This window comes from Dama dama, chromosome 15 (assembly GCF_033118175.1).
Source record: "Dama dama isolate Ldn47 chromosome 15, ASM3311817v1, whole genome shotgun sequence".
In the NCBI taxonomy this organism is placed as follows: domain Eukaryota; kingdom Metazoa; phylum Chordata; class Mammalia; order Artiodactyla; family Cervidae; genus Dama; species Dama dama.
Genome location: NC_083695.1, coordinates 68215367 through 68237637, shown reverse-complemented (window position 1 = coordinate 68237637; position 22271 = coordinate 68215367). Strand labels below are relative to the sequence as shown.

Genomic DNA, 22271 nt, shown 5'->3' with positions numbered 1-22271 from the left:
TGACTGCAGAGTTGGGCTACATCATCTTGACACTTAATTATCTCCCCTGTTCTTAATCATCTGAGCTGCTCCCTAATGCAAACTGGGCCTGGCTGCTTGGAGGTGCCCTGAGTTGGGGGAGGGGGTAGGCTGTGGAGGGTCTGCCTTTCCTGTCCTCTCCCTTCCCACCTGGTCCGATGGATCAAGTGCATGGATCATGTGTGTGGGGTGTGTGTGTGTGTGTGTGTGTGTGTGTGTGTGTGTGTTGGCACAGGATGGTCAGGGAGAACTGGCTTTCCTCATAGGCTCTGGCCTCCATGAGGGAAAGGACAGCTCCATCTGGCCTGGGGTTGGTCAGAAGGAGGGGTGAGTCAAGGCAAAAGAACCTCCCCACCTCCCCAAAAGAGAAGCAGGGTCTCTGATCCTTCTTGCCACTGAGCTAGGCCTCGGGGTAAGTATTTATGCAGTAAGAGTAAATTTAGAGATTGACATTACCTCTCACCTAGAATTCAACTGCTTCCTGAGGTGTCTCCCCACTGTCATCGCTACCACCATACTGGAGGAGGGCCTCCCCAAACCCAGCCCTGCTCTTGTGCCCTTTCTGATCAGACACTTTTGGTGGCTTCTCATGTCTGCAGGCAAAAGTCCCGTCTTGGCCGGCTCTCCTAGACTCATAACCCCTCCACTTAGCCCTACCTCCATGACTTCCCCTCAGGCCCTTTCATCCCAGCCAAAGCACCCCTGTTTTTTCCACACAGTACCTTCTGGCCACAAGGCTCAGTCTGTCCCATAGAATTTCAACTACCATTGTCTTTGAACTGTGCCCCTCGCCCATCCCTCAGGCTCCTCCTCAGAGAGCAGCCCTTTCTGGGGATTCACTCCTTCCTCTCTCTGAGTTCCCACGGCCTGCAGCCCAGACCTCCATCACAACACAGATATCCAGATATCTGATGGGCCTTTCTGCTCTCTGGGCTCAAGTGTTTTATACGCCCCACTAGACTATAAGCTCCTTAAGGACAAGAATCATATCTTGTTCTGCTCTGGGAACCTAGAGCACCAAGCCTTTCTTATGAGTAATGCCCAGAAAAGGTTCACTGAATTGAATTGACTTGAAACAATGAATCTGATCATTTGCTCAGAGAGGAGGGCACTCTGTTCTGCCGACCTGCAGTGGCCACAGCCTCAGGCCAGTGTTTCTCTATCTCTAGCCTCCTTCCTTGACCCACAGGAGTCCAGGAAGCAGTGGACATGCTTGACCCCAACTTCAGACCAGTGGGGAGGAGTCCAAAGGGGGTCCTGTGGCCTCCCCCAGCGCCCTGGTTGTTTCACAAGTGCTAGGGGTTTAAAGGAGAAATCCTCAGGGTCTGAGGCAGAATCTTCCAGATTACTCAGGGTGCTGGGGAGCTTGGCGAAGGCCTGAGTATGGGGAACCCCCAGGGGGAACTGAGATGCAGGCCCTTTCACACAGCCGCCCCCTGCCCATCAGTGGCTATTGCCAAAACAACCACAATGAAATTTAGTGAGTGGCAAAGGCCGTGGCAGCCAAATGTGTTTGGATATTTTGGAAGAAGGAGAAATAGAGCCAGACAAGCTGTTTTCCTGTGAAACGAGGCCATTAGGGCTTCTGGAAGGAGGCCAGACCCGGGTCATCACTGTCTTGCCAGACCCAGGCCTCTCCTACATGCCGTCCCTTTCTGCTGGAGTCCCAGGCTCTCACACTCTCTTTTCCCCTAGCCTGGGCCTAGGGAATCTCAGCTTTGTCTCCTTTCTCTGTTCCTCACCCTCTAGAGCTATCCCAATCAAGGGCTTATCTGTGCTTGGGATGACTGCAAGATTTATTGTCCAAATAGGACATTTTTGAGAGAAAAAGGAGATGCTGACTGGCCAAGATGCAGAGACAAAGGCATAAATTGGGACTGTCTGGACGAATGGGATATACGGTCCCCCACCTACGTTCACATTTAGAGTGTTCTATTTCACGGGAGATACCCTTAAAAGTACACCCTCTCTAGACCAGGAAGTTACTGCCTCCCCAGCAGGGATGGTAAGATCAGGGCACGAAGCAGGCTCCAGACACTGGTGTCTCCCTTTGTCTGGGCCTGCCAGCCCTGCACCCTGGCCTCATGCATCAAAAGAGAACCAGATGGTCACCAAGGGACCCTTAATGTCACAACATTTGAAAAACACCTTCTCCCAAGCTCATCACCACCACTCTCTCCTCTGATTTTCTTTCCCTGCTTCTCCTCCTCTTCATCCCTCTCACTCTGTAACTCCCTACCCAACAGCTAGCTGCCCCCAAGGAATTACAGGGAATGAGGGGAAGGGCCAGAGAGGAGCCTTGGGGGTGTCTTCTCCCACAGCAAAGAGCAGAGAGGGCCCATGCCCAGCTCCCCTAGTGGTTTGAATGGGCACAGGGTCAACGTGTTACAGAGAAAGGGCAGTAGGGTCAGCTGCACGTGACATCACTCCCCCATTTCTTGATGGGTTGAGATCAGGGGAGGACAAGTCAGCTTAGCTTTTCATCCCCAGGTCAGAAACCAGCTGTCCCCTAACCTCCAAAACCTTCCCATGGTCCATGGTTCCTGCTTTTCCTCCTGGCATCCCGCAGGGATGTTTGGGGTGAATCCCAGTGGAAGGTGAAGCAGTTGGGGCTGCTGAGCAGATGGTGAAGCTGACGGCCCCACCAGCAGCCTGCCTCCCTCTCTCCAGGAGCCAGCAGGGTAGTGGAGGGACCTGGGCTTTGCTACTAAAAGTGATCTCACAGCAGAGCAGCTGTGAAGCCGGGCCGAAACCGGAGCTCTGAGTCCAAGGACAAAGCATGCACAGTGGAAGCCAAGCCTCTTCCCTCCTCCCTACCTTCATCACGTTTCCTCTTCTCGCCGTTGGAGCGAGGGATCCCCAGGATCCCATTGATGGAGTAGGATCCCACTGGATCATTGGAGGCGCTGGAAACAGGAGGGGAGGCCGTACTGGGAACTGGACAGGAGGAAGGAAGAAATACCATCAGGATAGTGGTTGTGATCGAAGGCCAAAGCCCCAAGGCTGGGGGCAGAGAGAGGCAGAGGGAATGAGGTGGGGATGGGGTGCCCATAGTCTCCTTTCTCTGAGATTTAAGGGGGAACAAGTTGCTGCATACAATTCAGGCTCTTCACTGCTGTCCACCCTGGGCTTAGTGGGGACCAGTCAACCCAGGCCTTCTCTGCAGACCTGGAGATTTTACTCACTCACTGTAGGTTGAACCCACTCTTGAGGATGGATGGAAACAGCAAAGCAGACTCAACCTAGAGAGTGGTTCAGGGGTCCTGAGAGAGCACAGCTCCTTGCACAGCTCATCCCCGGATCCCTGGGGCTGGGCAAATTCGTTTAAACAAGTCCCAGCCCATTGTTTCTAGTCTTCTAGGCAAAGTCTTTCCCAGTCCTGATTTAGAGTCTGTGGCTTTCTAAGATCTCTCTGATTCTCTTCGACACACATGAATGGGCCTGATATTCCCCAGAGGTATGAAGCTCTTCACTCCCACCTGTTGCTTCTGGTTTTGAAATCACCTGAGAAGTTCCTAACTTCCCCTTCAGGGCACAGAGTAGTGAACACTTTCACTCGGCAGTGATCAACTCAGGTACAGTTCGATCCAACCTTCCCCCCAGCACACGCTGTAACCCAGGCCTAGCAAACAGGGCTCCTGCCAACTCCCGGAGGGCTGGGACCAGCCCTTTCTACTTTCTGCTGGTCCAGAGAGAGGGCACAGCTGCCAAAAGGGACAGCAGGAGAAGTTTAACCACATCCCAGTCCCTCAAGATCTCACCTATGGCTTCAGCAGCACTGAGCGCCCTTGGGTCAAAGGGAAGACAGTGTGTGGGAGGGAGGGAGGTGGGTGTTGGCAGGTGTTCTGGTGGGACTGGTCATGTCTCTGCAAGGCTGTGAGCAAGGGTCAATAAATGAGGGGGCTGGAGAGGGGCAGAGAGCTATGGCAGATGAGAGAAAGAGATAAAGACAGCAAGAGAGATGAACTGAGAGGAGAGAAGCCATGAGGAGGGAGGGAGACAGATAGAGGAAGAGGTAAGCACTACCTGGACAGAGAGGAGAGGAGAGGGAAAGGCAGAAGGGGAAGGAAGAGGAGAGAAGGCAGAGGAGGAGAGAGGAGAGGAGAAGAATCTTAAAAATTAACAAAGCAAAAATGGAGTAAGTAAGTAGATATTAAAGAGAGAAGGATAGAGAACAAGACATGGAGCAGGAGGAGAATGGGAAGGAGAAGGAAAGCTAGAGGAAAAGGAGGGAGAGAGACAGATGCACAGACTGATAAAGGCAAGAAGATGCAGGCAGGAGGCAGAGCACGGTCCTTGTGAGCTGGTCTCTCAGGCAGATCCTGCACCTCTAGGAACCCAGGGAGAGCGCAGGCCTTGGACCTCAGACAGTGTGCATTCCCCAGGGCTAGAGCTGCACTGCCCAGCTCTCAGGGGGCCCAGCATCCCTCATTCCCTAAGTCCTCTTACCAATGGTGTGGCCAGGGGCAGTCACTCCAGTCCCGGCCCCATCCGGCGTCGGGTGGAAAGGCTGCTGAACTTTGGTCCGGATGATCCTGCAACAGCATCACCAACAGCATCACATGTCACATGCCCTCTGATGCCCTGGCCACCTCTAGCCAAGCCCTACAGAGGCGGCTCCCCCAAGCTCCCTAGCTCCCTCCTCCCTCAGCTGCTCTCTGCACCCCTGCCCTCCCTGACTGCTGCAAGGCAGGAGCTTGCCCTCCTGTTGGCTCTGCAGATCCAAGTTCAGCGCATCCCTGGGCGGAGGCAGTCTGCATTCTGTCCTGCTGTGCATCGACCAGATTGCTGTTTGACGTCTGGTAGCAAGGATCAGGGTAGAGGAGTGAGCAGACCACAGCATCCTTCCCTTTTCTGGGAGCAGGGGCTGCCCTGGTGACCACCCGGGGATCATTTTGGAGCTGGCTTTCCTATTGGGACTGTATCACAGTCCTCCAGAGTCAGGGAAGGGGTGAGATCTCCCCATTTCCTGAGCTAAAGACAAAGTCAGGGAAGGGCTGGGTCACAGTAACCCTTTCGTCTCCAGGATTCCAACCCCAGCACACAGTCCCTCTGTCAGGCCCTGAGCGACTCCTTGAACCACTTAGTGCTCTCACACCCCACAAAGCCCTGTTGCTGCCCAGCTCGCTGGCACACTGGCCTCCTTCCCAGAGGCCTTAACTTGAATCTCAGCTTCTTTACCAGACTGGGTGAAGAGACTGGTGCCTTCCCCATGCACTCCAGGTGAGGGTGGGGGAGAGGGCTCCAGATCAAACATTGCAGGGCTGAGGACTGTCAGTGATCTAAGGGCCCAGGGCTCAGGGATGCAAAAGACCAACCCTAGGGCCAGCATCGAGGAACATTTCCCTCTACCCACTGGTCCATCAGATGCCCTTGGAAGCCACTTTCCTGAAGGCAAGGCCCCCTCCCCGCAGAGAGGTGTGTGAGCCAAGTTCATCTCAACCGGCCAGGTGAGTCACAAGCTGTGCATGGACTGGAACACTCACAGGTGGCCAAGATAAGGTCTCTGCCTCCCAGGACTGGTAATGAAATTGGGTAGGGAGGTCACACCCTGAGAAACCTAAGTCACCCTGAGGGAGGGAGCAGGCAGTAAGTACCAGGAAGATGCAGGAGAGGAGTCACCTGCCTTGCGTGGGGCAGAGGAAGGGGAATGGGAAAAAAGTCATTGAGGAGGTGGAATTTGGAATCTGATGTAGAGCCTCCAAGCAGTGTAAGGCTGAATACACACACATACACGAGCCAAAGGCACAGAGGATAGTGGAAAAGTCACTGGGCCGCATGTCTAAAGTCTTGATTCTGCCATTAATTGGCCACATAGCCTTGGCCTCATCATTCTCCTTCCAGGCCTCAGTTTCTTCAGTTATAAATAAAGAGGATAGATGACAGGCTCTTTAAGGTCTCTTTCCCCATTAAAAGATAGCATGCTGTTAACATGAAGAAAGAAGTGGGAAAGAGGACGTTATAAGCAGATGCTGGAGGAGGGTGAAAGAAAAGCAAGGGAGGGAGCACGGGGTGAGGGGGTAATGCCTATCCAGGAACTCTGGAGGGATGTAAGGGACTAAGAGGAAATAAGGCTGAAAAGCTGAAGTAATGATGATACTAGTGATTTTTCTACTTACTGAGTGTCTACTATGTGCCTTTATTACTGTACACATAAAATTTTTAATTCTCATAGCAATCTTCAAAGCAATACTATTATCCTCATTTTGCAGACTTAAAGTCAAAACTCAAAGAGGTTAAGGAGCTTACTGAAGATTACACTGTCAGCTAGGGCAGAGGTGGAATTCAGTCTCTAAAATGTGTACTTTTCATTACGTTGTCAGACTTCCCCCAGTATATAGGAACCAGGTTTACAAAGTCTTAAGCCATGAGTGATTTCTAAACTAAAGGAGACAGGTACAAACCTATGCAGGTAAAGCAACAGACAGGCACAAGGCCGTAAGGGGCTGGTCTCAGACAAGAGAAGGGGGTCGGGGGGAGGGAATTCCCTGGTGGTCCAGTGGTTAGGACTCGGTGCTTCCACTGCTGAGGGGCCGGGTTCAATCCCTGGTCAAGAAACTAAGATCCCACAAGCCACTCAGGGTGCCCCTCTCCCCAAAAATAGAGACAGAGAGAAGGAAGAATTTTCAAGACATAGTGAAGGCAAAATGGCCAGGATTTGGCAACTAACTGGAGTCAACCTTGACTCCACTAGTCTGCGGCTCTAAAACCACAGTGGAAGGCTGGTGGTTTGTCCAGCTCTCAGGAAGAGGAACACAGCATGGTGACTGGCTGGTCCTTGACACGCATCATTTGAGAAGGCAGATGAGTGCCCAGGTGGAAGATTGTTCACCAGCCAGCACAGCAGATACAGATTTAGGAGACTGTCAAAGAAGGGCGTGTTGGTTGGGATGAGAGGCCTAAGGAGAAGACTCTGGAGGACATCTAACAAAGGCTAAGAAAAAGAACCTGACCTTGCACAGCGCTCAAAATTGGTCGTAGAGGAAATGGCAGAACCAGGATCAGGTAGTGTTAGCCAAGTCAACAGAGAAGAACATTTCCAGAAGGAGAACATAACCCACAGCATCCAGGATGACACCATCCATGGTGACATAAAGTTTGAAGGGAACTGGAAATAAGAAGAGGCACAGATTTGGGAATTTTGGGTGACCACTAATGACCTTGTGAGAGTGGTCTCAACAAAGCAACTGAGGCAGAAGCCAGACAGAAAGAGGTTAGGGAGTGGACAGGAGAAGAGGGAGGCAGTGAAATAGATCATTGCTTCAGAAGTTTGTGCAAAAGGAGAGAGATGTGTGGAAGCTGAAGAAGGCAGGTGAGTGGAGGGAAGCCTGTTCAGGGCAGGAAGGACCTGGACATGTTTGTAGGCCAAGGAGAAAGAACTGATGAAGAAGGAGAGGTTGAAGTTGCCGGACAGAACGTGGATGACCACCAGACAAGGCAGAAGAAGGAGAGAACAGAATGGGGGGCACAGGGAGGAGGCAGTGAGAAAAGGTATGTGGTGATGTGGCCCAGAGTTTCTGTGTTTGGAGCATGATCACGATGGGAAGGACCAACAATCGCTAAGGGCAGTGTAGTCTGGTCTACAGGAGAAGTCTAAAGGCTGAGCAACTCAGAGCAGCTGCTCCTAATTCACTGCAGCAAAAAGTTTCTGGGGTCTCAGGGGTCCAGTGAGTGGCTCTGACTTGAGGGCTGATGAGCTCTGGACAGAGGGAGCCCCCAGACTGAGGCTGGGTGAGACAGACAACCGGGTGGCCTCCTGCAGCTGCTGTCTTTGTTACCCAGAGCCTCTGACCCCTGGGGCACTGGTACAGATTTAGCTGAGGCAGCAAGTGATGGAAAATCACTACTTCCTGACAGCAGCTTGGTGGGGCACAGGAGAGGAGCTGGGCAGGATGCCTGCTGTGACTTACTAATGCTCTTGGTGTCCATCCATGCCCCCCAGATGGTGGATACTCACCAGTCCCCAAATCTGAATCTCAGAATTTGAGAACCAGGACTGTGGAAACCCAATGGCCATCCATCGCCCTCCTGCATCCCATACACAACCCAATGACTCACGGGAATATCCCTAAGGGTTAAATGGATAAAGAGGTTGCTTTGTGTGACTGCCTGACACTATTTCCCTCTGTTTCTCCTCCTGTTCCTTCAATTCTTTTTCATTCTTGGTCCCATAAGATGGCCAAACACAGCTGTAGCCCCCACAACTCCAGGCAGAGTTGGCCTGAAAAGTCAAGTTCCCACACACGCATCCTTGGAGGATACAGTCAGGAACCCTGAGCACATTTACTGGGGGCCAGGAGGTGCCATTTCCTGTTTCCACAGAAAGCCTGCCCTGCCAGGGTACCTGCTTTCCACTTCTCCTCCAGGCACACTTTCCTTGACAGGGGTGTTCTTTCTCCCCCACCTTCCAGGGAACCTCCTTGACTTAGCCTTGGCTCAGCACAGGGCCTGCAAGTACCCAGCATCTCACGCTCAAGAGGCTGTGAGCAGAGCAAAGGGGAGTAGAGGGTGGGCTCTGGGCTCAGTCTGTCTGAGCCTGAGTCCCAGTTCTATTACTTATTGTCCGTGGAATGAATCCCTGGTGTTTCTTATTCTCTCATCTGTAAAACAAGATAATACTATCTACCTCATAGGACTGCTGTGGGGGTTAAATAGGATAATTCATGTAAAATGATTAGTGTGATGCTAGGCTCAATAAACGTTAACTATAACTGTAACCACTACTACTATTATTTCTGTGGGTGACCCCCAAGCCAGGCTGCTCTCTATGGAGGGGCTAAACCAGGTGCAGGCGAGAAGGCCACTCAGGCCTATCTGCCCCAGCCTGGTCAACGCAGCTGCTTCTAGGACCCCGGGAGGTGCGCTGAGAAGACAGGAAACAGGAGCAGCAGGTATCAAGCCTGACCCAACAAGAGATGCATCAGAGACTCTTGGGAAGACAGACTGGGGGCCCTGCCTGGCAGCACTGGGAGGGTCCATCGACAGTAGGAGCAGCAGTTCCCTCAGGACCCAAAGATGCCAGGGGGTTGTGGTAGAGCTTTGGAGTAAAGGAGGACAAGGCAGGTGAAGTCACTCCCTCTTTGGTTAAATTCCCAGGAGGTCTCCACTCCTGGCCATGCTGGAGATCCAGAGTCTCATGAGGCGGGACTTCCCTGGTGGTCCAGTGATTAGGACTCTGTGTTTCCACTGCTGGGAGCACAGGTTCAATCCCTGGTTGGGGAACTAAGATCCTGCATACCCTGCAGTTACGGCCTAAATAAACAAACAAATTTAAAACCAAACCAAACCAAATAAAAAAAACTCCAATCTCAACTGCTCTGTGAGTTAGCATGAAATCAGGTAGTGAGGCTCCCATTAACAGTTTGTTAAACTCATGAAGAAAGAAAGACACTCTCAACTCTAAGAAAGCGCTAGGGGGGATTCTTCACTCCTGATTTTCTTCCTCCTCCTTCCTCTGCATTTCATTCTCTCTCTCCCCTTCCTGTCTATCTCTGCCCCTTCTCTGTCTCCCTTCTCTATGTCTGTCCGTCTGTCTCTTCGCACCCTGAAGTCCCACTGTGGCTGTGTGAGCTTATTGATTCCTGGGAGCTGGGGGAAAGTGGGAGGCAGGGCTGGGGTGCAGGCTCGGGGATGGAAATGGAAGGCTATAAATTATTTGTGACAGGAAAGCAATAGTGGCAGAGTGCTGAGCACAAGTCCTGTGTCACTATTAGATTCCTTTTAGCCTGATGACACTGTAAAAAAGGTTAAGTGTCTGCTGGAATCGTACACCTGGGGGGCCGGGGCAGCCTGGGAGCAGAACAAGCCACTGAGAGCAGGTATATCAATTCTCCAGGCCAATAATATTCCTCTCATTGATCGCCACGCAAAGTTCAAAAATCTCATTACAGCCAGGCAGACCGGGAACTTTTTACAAATCAATAGAATGATATAATGTATGTATACTTAGTACAAATGTATCTATTCATCTATCCATCCATCCACGGTCCGCCTCAGGGTTTCCAAGTTAACCTACCCATCATATTATGTTATGTTATGTATGATATTATATTGCATTATATTATATGATAATAAATGGTGTGCAAAAACTCCCCCTGAGGTGGAGACAAGAAGAGGCCCTATTAGCATTGAGGTGACCTCAGACAGCTCACCTTGGAGGGAGTCAGGTGGCAGCATTTCCAGGGTTGGGCTGCTCAGGATTTCTGGGAGCAGTGCTTCCTTAGCAGAGACTCCAGTAATAAAAACCTATTGTTTACTGAGTATTTACTATGAACTAAACCCAGGTGGCTCAGTGGTAAAGAACCCGCCTGCCAATGCCGGAGACATGGGTTCAATCCCTGGGTCGGGAAGTTCCCCTGGATAAGGAAATGGTGACCCACTCCAGTATTCTTCCCTGGAAAATCCCATGGATAGAGAAAGCTAGAGGGCTACAGTCCATGAGGTCACAAAGAGTCGGACACGAATGAGCGACTAAACAACAAAAAACAATGTTCTAAGTGCTTAAAACAAATAGTTCATTTAATCCTCACAACAACACATTTTGCATATAAGGCATATTATAACTCGCCTAAAGTTACCTATTTAAGAAATGGAAAATCTGGGGTTTTAATTCAGGCAGACTAACCCCAAGGCCCCTACCCTTAACCGTGAAACCATACTGCCTCCAGGAAAGAGATACCCCAAAGCCCAGAATCCAAACTCCAGGATTCTATGGTTCTAGTCCCTTGTTCTATTGTGTTTTGAGAAACAAAGGATAAGGGATTCCTTGGGATTCAGCATTCCTTTCTATAAAATGGGAGTACAACACCTGCTAGAACCAGCTGCTGACAGCATGATACACACATGGGACCTCCAAGCATGTCCCCACAAAATCCTGCCCAGCTACCTAGAACAGACTGCTTTCTCCACTTTGGAAGTACTTCTTAGTAGAACCACAGGTTGGCCCATGGCCTGGTCATATTGCTGATTTGCTGAAAGAGTCTTTGGAGCAAGAAGTCAAGTATTAACATACATGTGTTGTGTACAAATATAAATCAGTTTCAGTTGCCTACTTCTAGAGGTTTGCAGAAAATGTTTCATCTCTGGTATGGGGAAAGTCTTTCCCGATTGAGTAAATCAAAGGAACTCCAAGGTAGAGAATGTTTCAGACTAGCTGGCCCCACTGATTATTAAGAAAATGATGGTGGGAGGGGCCTCTACCAGTGACTTTGAGCTGCCTGGGTATTACAGGCTGGATCATTCAAGAGGACAAAATATTTGCTTCAGCAAAGGGTATTTTGCCCAGCGAATGCAGGTAATTGCTTTAACTTAGGCCTTTGAGAGCTGCCTTCAGCAGGCAGGAGTCCCTGGCTCTGCCTTGAGGCAAATCAGAGCTACAAAAACAGCTGGAGACTTTTCATGGCAGAACCTCAACTGAGATCTCATAGATTATTCAGGAAAATTTTGCCCTTCCCCAGATCAGTTCCTACCTTTCCCTACTCCTGAGAACTCTAAGGAACTGACATTCTCCGCTCTGTACATCCCAGGAACTGAAGAACTGAAATTCATCCCCTCCTCCCCACAGGCACCAAAAGCAGACAGTAGCCATGCAGCCCTCCCCATGGGTAGCTGGGAAGTCCTTCACATGAACTCTCTTTTCCTAGGCTCAGGCTCTACATTTAGTGCAGAGTTTAGAGTTGTTTGCCCACACCCACTCACATGCCCCTCGGGTTTCAGTTTGGACAACTGACCATATGGCAGGCAGGGTTCTGTGCATGAGAATGGCCCCTGATGAGTGGAACCAGGCCTTTTGATTCTGGTTGCAGCAGGATATAATTAGAATACACAGGTTTCCCCTAAATGTGTCAAGAGTTTCTGCCTCTTTTGCTACTTCTCAGAGGTCATAACTGAGCTCCAAGAGATGACAGTCCTACCTAAATGCTTACAGAAAGTTGTCCCCAAACTACTGTCCTTGAGCCACTGGCATTAGAATCCCCTGGGGTGCATGTTAACATGCACATCCCTGGAACCTCCTTCAGACCTTAAGCATCTAGAATTTCTGATGAGAGTGGGCTCAGGAATCTGTATTTAAGTAAATTCTCCAGATTACTCTTAAACTCTCTGATATTTGAGAAACCTAGCTTAAGCCACGGAGAAGGTCATGGCACCCCACTCCAGTACTCTTGCCTGGAAAATCCCACAGACGGAGGAGCCTGGTAGGCTGCAGTCCACGGGGTCGCTAAGAGTCAGACATGACTGAGCGACTTCACTTTCACTTTTCACTTTTATGCATTGGAGAAGGATATGGCAACCCACTCCAGTGTTCTTGCCTGGAGAATCCCAGGGATGGGGTTGCACAGAGTCAGACAGGACTGAAGTGACTTAGCAGTAGCAGCTTAAGCCAAGGGGTAAGGAAACCATTCTTGAGAGAGCTGAGAGACTATCTTAGTGAGTTGAAGGTTTCTTACTCATATTCTATCAATGCACGTCTCCCTCATCAGCTAATCCGGACTCCATCTGACAGTAAACAAAACTCAAGAGGCTATCAGTTCCTCTGTGGAAACAAACAATAAGCCACAAATAAATATAATTCCAAAATAGTTTTTGGTACCTTCCCAGGCTGATGGGTTCCCAGTGGATTGCTTAGATGCCAGGCATTCTTTCTGCATCAGTTTAGCTTCCTAAGACTGGCACTGAGGATGATAATCCTTCTACCACGTGTCCCTGGGAGCCCAGGCCAGATACAATTTACCAGGCTAGATGGGCCATGGGGCTGGCCCAAGGGGGCAATAGTGACGGTTTATATGATGAATGGTAAGCATATGGATTGATTTAACTTCAAGATATGCATAGGTTTAAAAATTAAGGGGCAATGTGATTAACTAACCATTTGGAAACCAGTCTGCGGTGCATGCCAAGCTCAGAGCGTGACCAGACTAGCTCCTCTCACCACCGGCCATGCCCTCATCTGTCAGGGCTGCCCTGGGCTAGAGTTCGGGTCTACCAGCTGTCCACCGCACAGTCCAGCGGCTACAAGACTGCCTAATGTGATGATGAAAGGGGTCCCTGTAGACTCGTTGCAGGGACAAGACGTCCCTATCCATCCTTCCCAGCCTTCCACAGGCAAGCAGAAGGGAGCCTGGAGAGGAGGGGTCTTCAGCAGCAGCAGCCAAGGTGGGACCTGCTAGCTGCTGCTTGGCCTGCCTCTGGCCCCTCCCACTGCTCACCTTACTCCATATTCAAAAACAGTCCATTGGTCTCTCTGTGCCTGCTCCTGAAACAATGTGATGTGGCTAAACCCAACTATTGCTTCCTATTACCTACAGGATAAATTTAAAATTCCTCAGCCTGGCCTTCAGAATGTTTCCCAATCTGGTTCCGCTCTGGTTTTCCAACCTATTTCTCTCTGATCCCCTCTTCCATGTAGGGTCCAGCACAGAGCTGAAACCTGTTTTTTTGCTTACTCAATCCACAGTGAGTCCTCCTCTGGACTTTGAGCTCTGTAAGGTCACATGTGACGCCTATTTTTCTCACCATTGTATTTCCCGCACTTAGCAACAGTGCTTGGCATGGTGTAAGTACTTAAAAACTACTTGTTGAATAGCAAGTGAATGTTATTACTATTAAAAACAACAGTAACATAATCTTAAGGGACATAGTGAACTAATATATGTTCGCTATGTGCCAAGGCATTCTGCTAAGTAAATGGATTCTTTGTTTTTCGCAACTCCTTATGAAGACTATTATCCTATTCTGCAGAAATGGAAGCTGAGGCTCAGAGAGGTTGCGTAACTTGCCAAAGGTCACACAGCTGTTAAGTACCAGAGCCAGGATATTTGAACTTGGGAGCCTGACTCCAAAACCCATGTTGCTAAACACTAGGTAGATTAAGTCAGTCAGATCAAGAATAGATGGTAAAATCTATGAGAAACAGGGCCTGGATAGAAGAGTTGCATATAAAAATAGTAAAAGCAATAAGTATCATTTATTTAATACTCATTCTGTGACAAGCATTATAACAAATGCATTTTCTTTCTTTTTTTTTTTTAACAAATGCATTTTCTTATCCAAATCCTAACTATAACTCTATCAGATGGGGATGTTTTCTATTTTCCTAAGGAGACAACAGAGAGGCTAAGCACCTCGCCCAAGGTCATGTGCTTAATGGCACTGGAGCCAGACTTTGGGTCTGTGACTCCAATGTCTATAGACTGAACCATATCACCTCTTCTGGAAATTTCTATTATTAATACTTCTTTTTATTAGCTGTTTGGGCATAAGCAAATTTTTTTCCTTCAGTCTTTTCAAATCCATGATGTGGACAATTGTGCAAATGCATGTGTAGACAATAAACAGAGACTGAAGGTAGCTGTAACTCTAAACATACCTACCCTCTCCTGTGCACGCGCCACGGTTATATTTGATAAGCATCCTGTCTGTGTTAGCTTCAATTTCAGGTTAAGTGGTTATGGTTTCACTGTATTTTATACATGAATACATTGGTAGGTTGGAGGGATAGATTTTCTAAATTCTTTGTATCTATCTATCTATCTTATCTGTCTACTTGCCCAATCATGTACACAATTCTGTGGCGATGCTGAATACAAATGTGTTTGTCAGTTTCTAGAAACTATTTCTATGATTACTGTATCTTTATATTCATGTCTGCTCTAATGCATTGATCCAAGATTTATAATACTGGATATATTTATCAAAACTCCCCTCATGAATTCTGCCCAGTTATGCCTTTCTGTCAAATCTGTAAGCCACAGTCATACATGACTCCACACACATCACTGTTCTCTTCCCAAGGCGTTTCAGAGGCTCACGTCACAACTGCGTTTTTATATTGGTCTGTGCACCAATATTGATGTGCATAAATGTGCATTTGTATACCTGTGTATCTTTCTGTCTATGGCCAGGATGGGGTGGGGGTGGGGGACTGTGGAAATGAGAGAATTATTAAATGCCAAGTAGATGTGCAATAAATTTCATTGATTTTATAAACTCCTACTTGTCTTCAGTCTCCTTCCATTCTTTATCCTGGGGGCATTACAACAAAAACCTATTTTAAATACCTTTACTCCCCTCTCCCCCTCCCCAAAAAAGTGTCAATATTTTATTTGGATTTTTAACTTCGCTCCATAACAGTTGTTTGACCTCCTGACTCGTGCAAGTCACATAAATTCTGGGACTTTATTCAGGAGCCATGTTCCTGCTATTGAATAAGCAATTTGGGAGGGTGAATTAATGACTTGTGCTGTTGCTGGAAAGTCCCTGAAGAAATATTAAAATTGCTTGCAGACTGAATCGATACTCAGTGAACACCCAGCAAGAGGGCTTCGGCTCTGGAATGGCCACAGGAGGCAAGGCTTGGTGGAGGAAGGGGAATTTCCGCACCCAGCCTGGCGAGCCCCCTCCCGGGCCACCCCCACTTGCCCTCCATCCCTGGAGCTCTGTCATTTTCAGTAACGGCCAAGTCTTATTAAAGCCCAACCAGGAGACCGCTGATTTGTCCTGTCTCGGGAAGCAGGCTCAGGGGACAGTTTACTCTCTTACTAGCAATGAGAGCCCAGAGGCTTTATTGGAGGTGATGGTCTGGACACATCCACCTGCTGGAGAGATGGGAGGGTGCAGCTGCTGTCTGGCAGGCTGCACTGTGCTGGGGACCAGAGAGCACTGGGTCTGGGGAGGCGGTGGTGATGATCTTCTCTGCTGGGTGTGCAGGAGGGCTGGGTGTTGCACTGCTGGCTCCGTCTCCGTGTGTGCCCAACCAGTGTTTACTATCGCTCAGGTGGCCACATGATTGCAGCCTTTGTGCACGGGCGTGCCGGTGGGATGGAGTGCTTGAATTGTGTGTGTTACCGTGTATTGCTGACACATTCTGGCAGTTGGCTTAAGGTTTGTTACTTGATGTTTTGTGGTATTGTATTAAGGTGACTGCACTTTGTGTAACACTGAGTTGGAGGAATTTGATTATTGTTTGGTGGCAATGTCTGTATTTCTGCTTTGAATTATTGCATTCATTGATCATATCAGCATCTTTCTCTTTCATAATGTATATCTCAGAGCTTAGGTTAATGGGTGTCTCCTTAGTGATGTGGGTTGAGTAAAAATGTTGGATCTGGGTGGTGGTGTATGATTTGGTAATTACTTTCTTGGTGGGGTTGTGGGTGAGAACACCTATCCTTTAGCATTTTTAGTTCACTCTGGCTTGGTCATTTGCCCTGCTCCTTTCCAGAAGGAGGATTCTAGAGATGCAGGACAAGTCTCTTCTTGATGACCATTTCCACAGTTCTATTATTCTCGGAAGCACGCTGCCTCTGCTCTATGGAGTAGATCTGATCTTACCACAGTGACACAGGTTCTGGTGCCAATCTTCCTATATCTGTCTAATTTGGAGAGTTAAACCCCAGGGCCAAAACCTATGCCTGTCTAAAATCTAGATCCTTGGTGGAACTAGAGGAGGATGGATGGGATCCCAATCCCGATGGGAATAACAACACAAACTCTAGTTCGGAGAATCCCCAGTCCACTTCACTCTGTGACTCTGGCCATCAGCATCTTCTTCCTTCCCAGCATCCCCAGATGATGTGGCTCAGCTGTGGCTTATATTTACATGGATACACACACACACACACACACACACACACACACACACACACACACACACACCAGGGGAGAATACAGAAACTCATACAAGGTATGACTTTCTATTAGGTGCAGAGTCTTTGTTCTGAGCTTGTAAGTAGAAGTATAAATACATCCCTGGGCATGAGACTGCAAAATATACAGAGCTGCCCAAGGAATGCCTGTACTTCCTTTGAGCCAAAGCTGATACGAAGTATGGGGTAGTGGAAAAGCACATAGGTTTTAGAGCCAGTATTGTAGGAGTTCAAATCCTAGTTGTGGTACTTAGCATGTGACCTGAATTAGTTACTCAGCTTCTCTGGACTCCAGTTACATCATCTATAGACAATCCTATAAAGCCCTATAGGGTTGTTTGAAAGTGAAAGTGTTAGTTGCTCAGCTGTGTCCAACTCTGCAACTTTATGGACTGTAGCCCACCAGGCTCCTCTGTCCATGGGATTCTCCAGGCAACAATATTGCAGTGGGTTGCCCTTCCCTTCTCCAGGGGATCTTCCCGACCCAGGGATTAAACCCACGTCTCCTGCATTGCAGGCGGATTCTTTACAGTCTGAGCCACCAGGAAAGCCCCTATGGGGTTGTTTATGAGGTTTAAATCAATTAATATATGCAGCATGCTTATAACAGTTCCTACTGTAGTAAGCACTTGTTAGCTACTATTATTGAGAACATAGGACTTACCAAGTAAAGTGGCCATAAGATTGTCCTAATCATGTGTATAACCACATATGTTAATGTGAATAAAATCCAAGATAAGTCAAGGTGTGTGTGTGTGTGTGTGATTTAAGCAGAGAAGTGCAAAAATTGCAGTGTGAAGGCATTTGGCTTTCTGTCCTTGTGGACAGTGGCAGGGGTTGGGGGTTGATAAGAGTTCACCACTCCCCATCTCATACTGAGGGCTGGCTGTACCCAGGTGATGAATAGGCAGAAAGACAGATGGCAGCCCTTATACATTTGCAATTATAAAAAAAATTTCAGGATGATTGAGCTCTTTCAAGATTAAAAATATTTGCATGTTAAAATATTATTAACTCATTAAAATATTTACTTTCTAATTTTAAAAATCAGGACTAACAGCTAATAGGTGTCAGTGAGGAATAATGGAATTTGGCATTAAATTGGGAACTAAGAGATAAGAAAAGAATCAGAGGAGTGAATATTAATGCACTTGGTATGGATTTTACAGAAGTCCATTGAGCTGGACTTGTTTACCTAACTAGGCCCGAGGGGCAGGGAGAACTTGGGGCCTCAACCTTACTCCACAGGCTTTCCCATAAAAATAGCAAGCCAGACTATATCATGAGTTTAGGAAATGTCAGTTTTCATCTTTGCTCATGGGCACAGATTAAGTAGGAGAATTCAGAGTTTAGTTATTTTGAGCCATTACACTGAGGACTTTAAGCCCAAAGTGAATTTTCTCTCCTGATTTTTAAAAATTCTTTTACCCCTTAGTGGTGGAATAACTGCAATAATTATCAACCTACCATGCTTCCCTGGAATATCTAGGTATGCAGGGCCGCAGGAGATAGACTTGGTTTGAATTTGTCAGATGTTTGCTCAGTTCTTCTTCTCCTTTCTTCATCCTTTACCTTATCTCCATTTCTCTCCTCTTTTCCCCTCCTCCTTCTATTTATCTCCCTGTCCTTTCCCCTCTATGACATTTAAGTATCAGAGAAACCTGTCAAACCCATCAAATAAGGATTTTCCCCCCCATAACCGTTTCATTTTGTCTTTTAAAAAAACTACAAAATGCAAAGCACCACAACCCATGAAAATGCCATGAAGCCCAGAAAATGCCAACCTTCAACTCCCAGAGAAGGAGTGTGCAGTCATTAAGCACACATGTGCACATACACACACACAGGCTGGGCTCTCAAACTAAGTGGATGAAGGGGGCAATTATCTGACTAACTCTGTTCAATGGTCAGATAACAGTCGTAAGGGTTTCTATTTTTCTGGAAGTACACAGAGCAGGTCCCCTTCTTAAATCCAGCTGGGCTTGCAGTGAACCATAATTCTCACTGGCATTCATGATACAAAATTCTGTTCACAGAATATCCTTTTGGCTCCTCAAGCTTTTTATTTCAAAGATTTCAGTGTTTATGCATGCACAAGCCAGAACTCATGTACACTGACAGACACATAACTTGATGATTACTATTGCTGTAATAATAACTAACATTTATTGAGTACTTGGTATCTGCCAGGTGCAATTCTAAGCAGGTTTATGTGGAATAACGCATTCAACCTTCAGAAGAACCTATGACAGTGCTATAACCACATGATTACCTTCCATATTAGATCAGAGTAAGGAAACTGAGGTCCAGAGAGGACATTCCCACAACCACAGAGCCAAGGAGTAGGGAAGCTAGATCATCAACACAATGGACATGAGTTTGAGCAAACTCTGGGAAACAGTGAAGGACAGGAAGCCTGGCACACTAGAGTCCATAGGGTTGCAAAGAGTTGGATAAGACTTAGCAACTGAACAACATAACAACAAGGGAAGCTAGATTCAAATTCTGGCAATTACTTCCCAGAGCCCACTTTCTTGTGTTTTCTGTACCGAGCATGTTTATGTCTGGCACATAAGTCTTTGCTTAGCAAAGACTTTCGGAATGGATGAATGAAAGAACAAATGAAGGATCGATCATATCTTAAGAACCTTGATACGTCCCTAAGATGGTGCAGTGGGTTCCCTTATGAAGACAGGCCTATGGCTAGCTTAAGCTTTATTTGGGCAAAGTAATTTGCCCTCCCAAGCAATTTTCTGGGGAAAGTGTCCAGCAGCCATGATTGCTCAGATATTAAATGTTCCTGACCATCAGCTCTCCACTTGACTTTCAAGCCAAATCCAGACTCCCTTCAAACATGAGACCCAAATACATCAAAGATGCTTTGTAACCCTAACATTGTGTTTCCTAGAATATTTCCCTCCAAAAGTGGGTGTTTCCCAACGCAATGAAACACCGGTGAAATGAAAATGGGTGTTGGTGTTGTGTCTGGATAAAAACTAAGAAATTCAATCAATCATGCCAACATCTCTAAATCCCCAGATATTTAGCATCATATTGACAACATTTATAGATGATTGACTGAAGGTTTGAGTTTCCCTCCAGATGTTTGGGAGTTGCCACAGTCATTAACCTGTTTGTCAGCCAGTGCTCATGCATTTCTAAGAGACATAAGTGAACACTAAAGAGGGAAAGAATAACCCAGAATAAAACAGACTAAAGAGGACTGGAATAGCAGCCATTCGACAAAACTAGTCAAGCAGACTTTGTTCCGGGAATGGGTCGCTGCCCTGGAGATCCATTAGAATGTGGATCCAGCTCACCAGAGACTTATGTGCTCAAAGACCTTCAAAAACCTCATAAGACTGTATCCTTGACTGTCTACCGAACCCTACCCCACCAGATTGCCGTGTGGCAGGGCTGATGGACCAGCCCCAGCATCGGCACAGAGAGCTCACGTTGTGGTCAATCCACCTTCATACCAACCCAGTCTCAGCCACTCTCTGGACACCTCATGCCTGTGTACGTAGTATGTCTATGCACTGTCAGTCCAAGCCACAGACTTACACAAAGCTTGTCGTAAATCTGGTTTGTGCCTTTGTCCATGTCCCCATTTGTGATTTAGTGCTCTGCCTTTTATCATCTCTCCTACCTCCATTTTCTTTCCCTCTCTACTTTTTAATGCTATTTACAACTTCCTTAGCCATAGTGCAGCACAGCAATCTTTCAGTGTCTCTACTGATAAACCCAAATGATGTTTCTTGCCCAGGTTTTCTATTTGACTTAATTTATGTTTTGGTAAATAGGAACTTTAGGTCGTTCCATTCAATAGCATTCAGAGTTACCACTTTTATCAGAGGGATCAGGGCACTAAAGGACTCCCTGCAAGGGACATTTGTTTATTCTCATGAGTGATCAGCTCTCCCTACATTCGAGAAGGCTGCGTGCGTGCGGGCGTGCATGCACAGCGTCCTCAGTTAGAGCCTCTATGCTTCACTGCCCTGTGTCAATGCCGTTTGGCACTGGCAGGAAGAGCCCAGTGCAACCATTATGTGGACAGCAGCCGGCCCTCAAACTGCTGGAGATAAATCCAAGCCCTGGACCCTTGTCTGCTGATGACCACTTGGTTCTTTGAGGAGCAAGCCCACATCTGCTGGCAAGGCTGCTACTCCAAACTCTCCCTCCCATGTCCGCCCTTCTTCCCTGAACTGCAGGGGAGGCTTGTCAGGACATTACTCACAAGCAACATCTGGGGTCCCTTCTCCTAGAGGTGGGTGTTGGAGGGGGAATGTGGGAAATGGGGACAATGCCTTTCTATTTCTGGGCTATTTATTGTCTTTTTCTCCTTTTCAATTCTTTCCACACCTTCCCCTCTATTTCTAAAACTCTCTTTGACCTTGAACTCTGGCCTCTCCCTTCATACCAGAAGGTGTCCCAAGGGTGACAGAACCTCCAAAGGAGCAGTCACCTGGCCTGACAGGCCGGGAGACCAGTAGCCAGAGGGGCCAGCCCGTCACTCCACTCCTGGAAATAAATTCCATTGTATTTGCATTTTAATTTTCCACATAAACAAAGGCCCAGAGTACTCGCTTGGGCAGCATCACTGGACGAATTTAATTAGAAATGAAAAGTTTATAGGGCCCTCTTTAATGCGATTAATGCTCAGTTAACATTTATCACATTCGTATGCTGGAATCGCCTTTTTTAAGCAGCCACTGGCCATGAAATGAATTTCTCTCAACTTTTTTTTGTATTCAACCTGGGAAGCCATCTCTTGAGGAGTCTGTACTGCCCTCCAAGCTGTCTCCCTGGGGTCAGGAATTACTGTGTCTTCAAAGCCAAGTTAAAGGGAGAAGAGGGTAGGGAAAGAGGCATACGTGTGCTGGATTGGGAGGGCAGAGGGTGGGGGAGTGAGCATGAACACAGTTTCTAGGAGGGCTGTACCCTCTGCAGTGAGCTGAGTGGTCAGCCCAGCAGACCGGCTAAAAGACCTCAGAGTCTCTACCCCCATCCCCCCAAAAAAGACACTTCCCCCACTCCCTTCCCAACACACATACTCAGTCAAAAACCAGGCTTTGGCTCTCGCTTCTCTCCATCTCAGCCATCTCTCTTCCACCCCTTTTCTCCCTCATCCTGGGCTCTCTCAGACTTTCCTACCCAGGCCCATGGTGAGTAGGAAAGGCAGCCCTAGTCTCAAGCCCAGGGATACCTCCTTTTCTCCGGCTATCCCAGTCACAGTCCACAGGAAGGTGACTGTCCTGGTGTGTCAGCTCCTCCAGGGAGGCAGAGCAGAGTGTGGGGAACACGAAACCTCTTTTGGTCCCTAGAGGAAGGATGGCCTTTCTGATCTTATCAAATTCTCTTTACTCTTCGCTTAGAGTCTACTGAGATTCGCCGCCTAACTCAAACCAGCTAACCTGAGTAATGTTGAAGAAGAGAGAGAGAAAGGAGGGGATGAGGGATGCGGGGAGGGAGGGGAGGTACCCACTCCACAGATGATAAAAGGAGATAAATAGCTTGACCTTTGTCCCGATCTAAAGGTACACTCCCTGTGAGGACCTCAGCAGACACCAACCAAGCAGCTGCTGCCAGTATTCCTAGTAGCGTGTCACA

General features: G+C 47.9%; 1 protein-coding gene across 6 annotated transcripts in view; it reads right to left on the bottom strand.

Annotated features, from left to right (window-relative positions):
• Nucleotides 1-22271, bottom strand: part of PAX2 (paired box 2) — a 76479-nt gene that overhangs the window by 40979 nt on the left and 13229 nt on the right. For all 6 annotated transcript variants that reach the window (XM_061163136.1, XM_061163131.1, XM_061163132.1 and 3 more), the window contains exons 4-5: nt 4468-4553; nt 2836-2955 (exon numbers count right to left, since the gene is read on the bottom strand). In XM_061163136.1, the coding sequence (XP_061019119.1) occupies nt 2836-2955; nt 4468-4553 (206 nt within the window). The remainder of the gene's footprint in view (nt 1-2835; nt 2956-4467; nt 4554-22271) is intronic.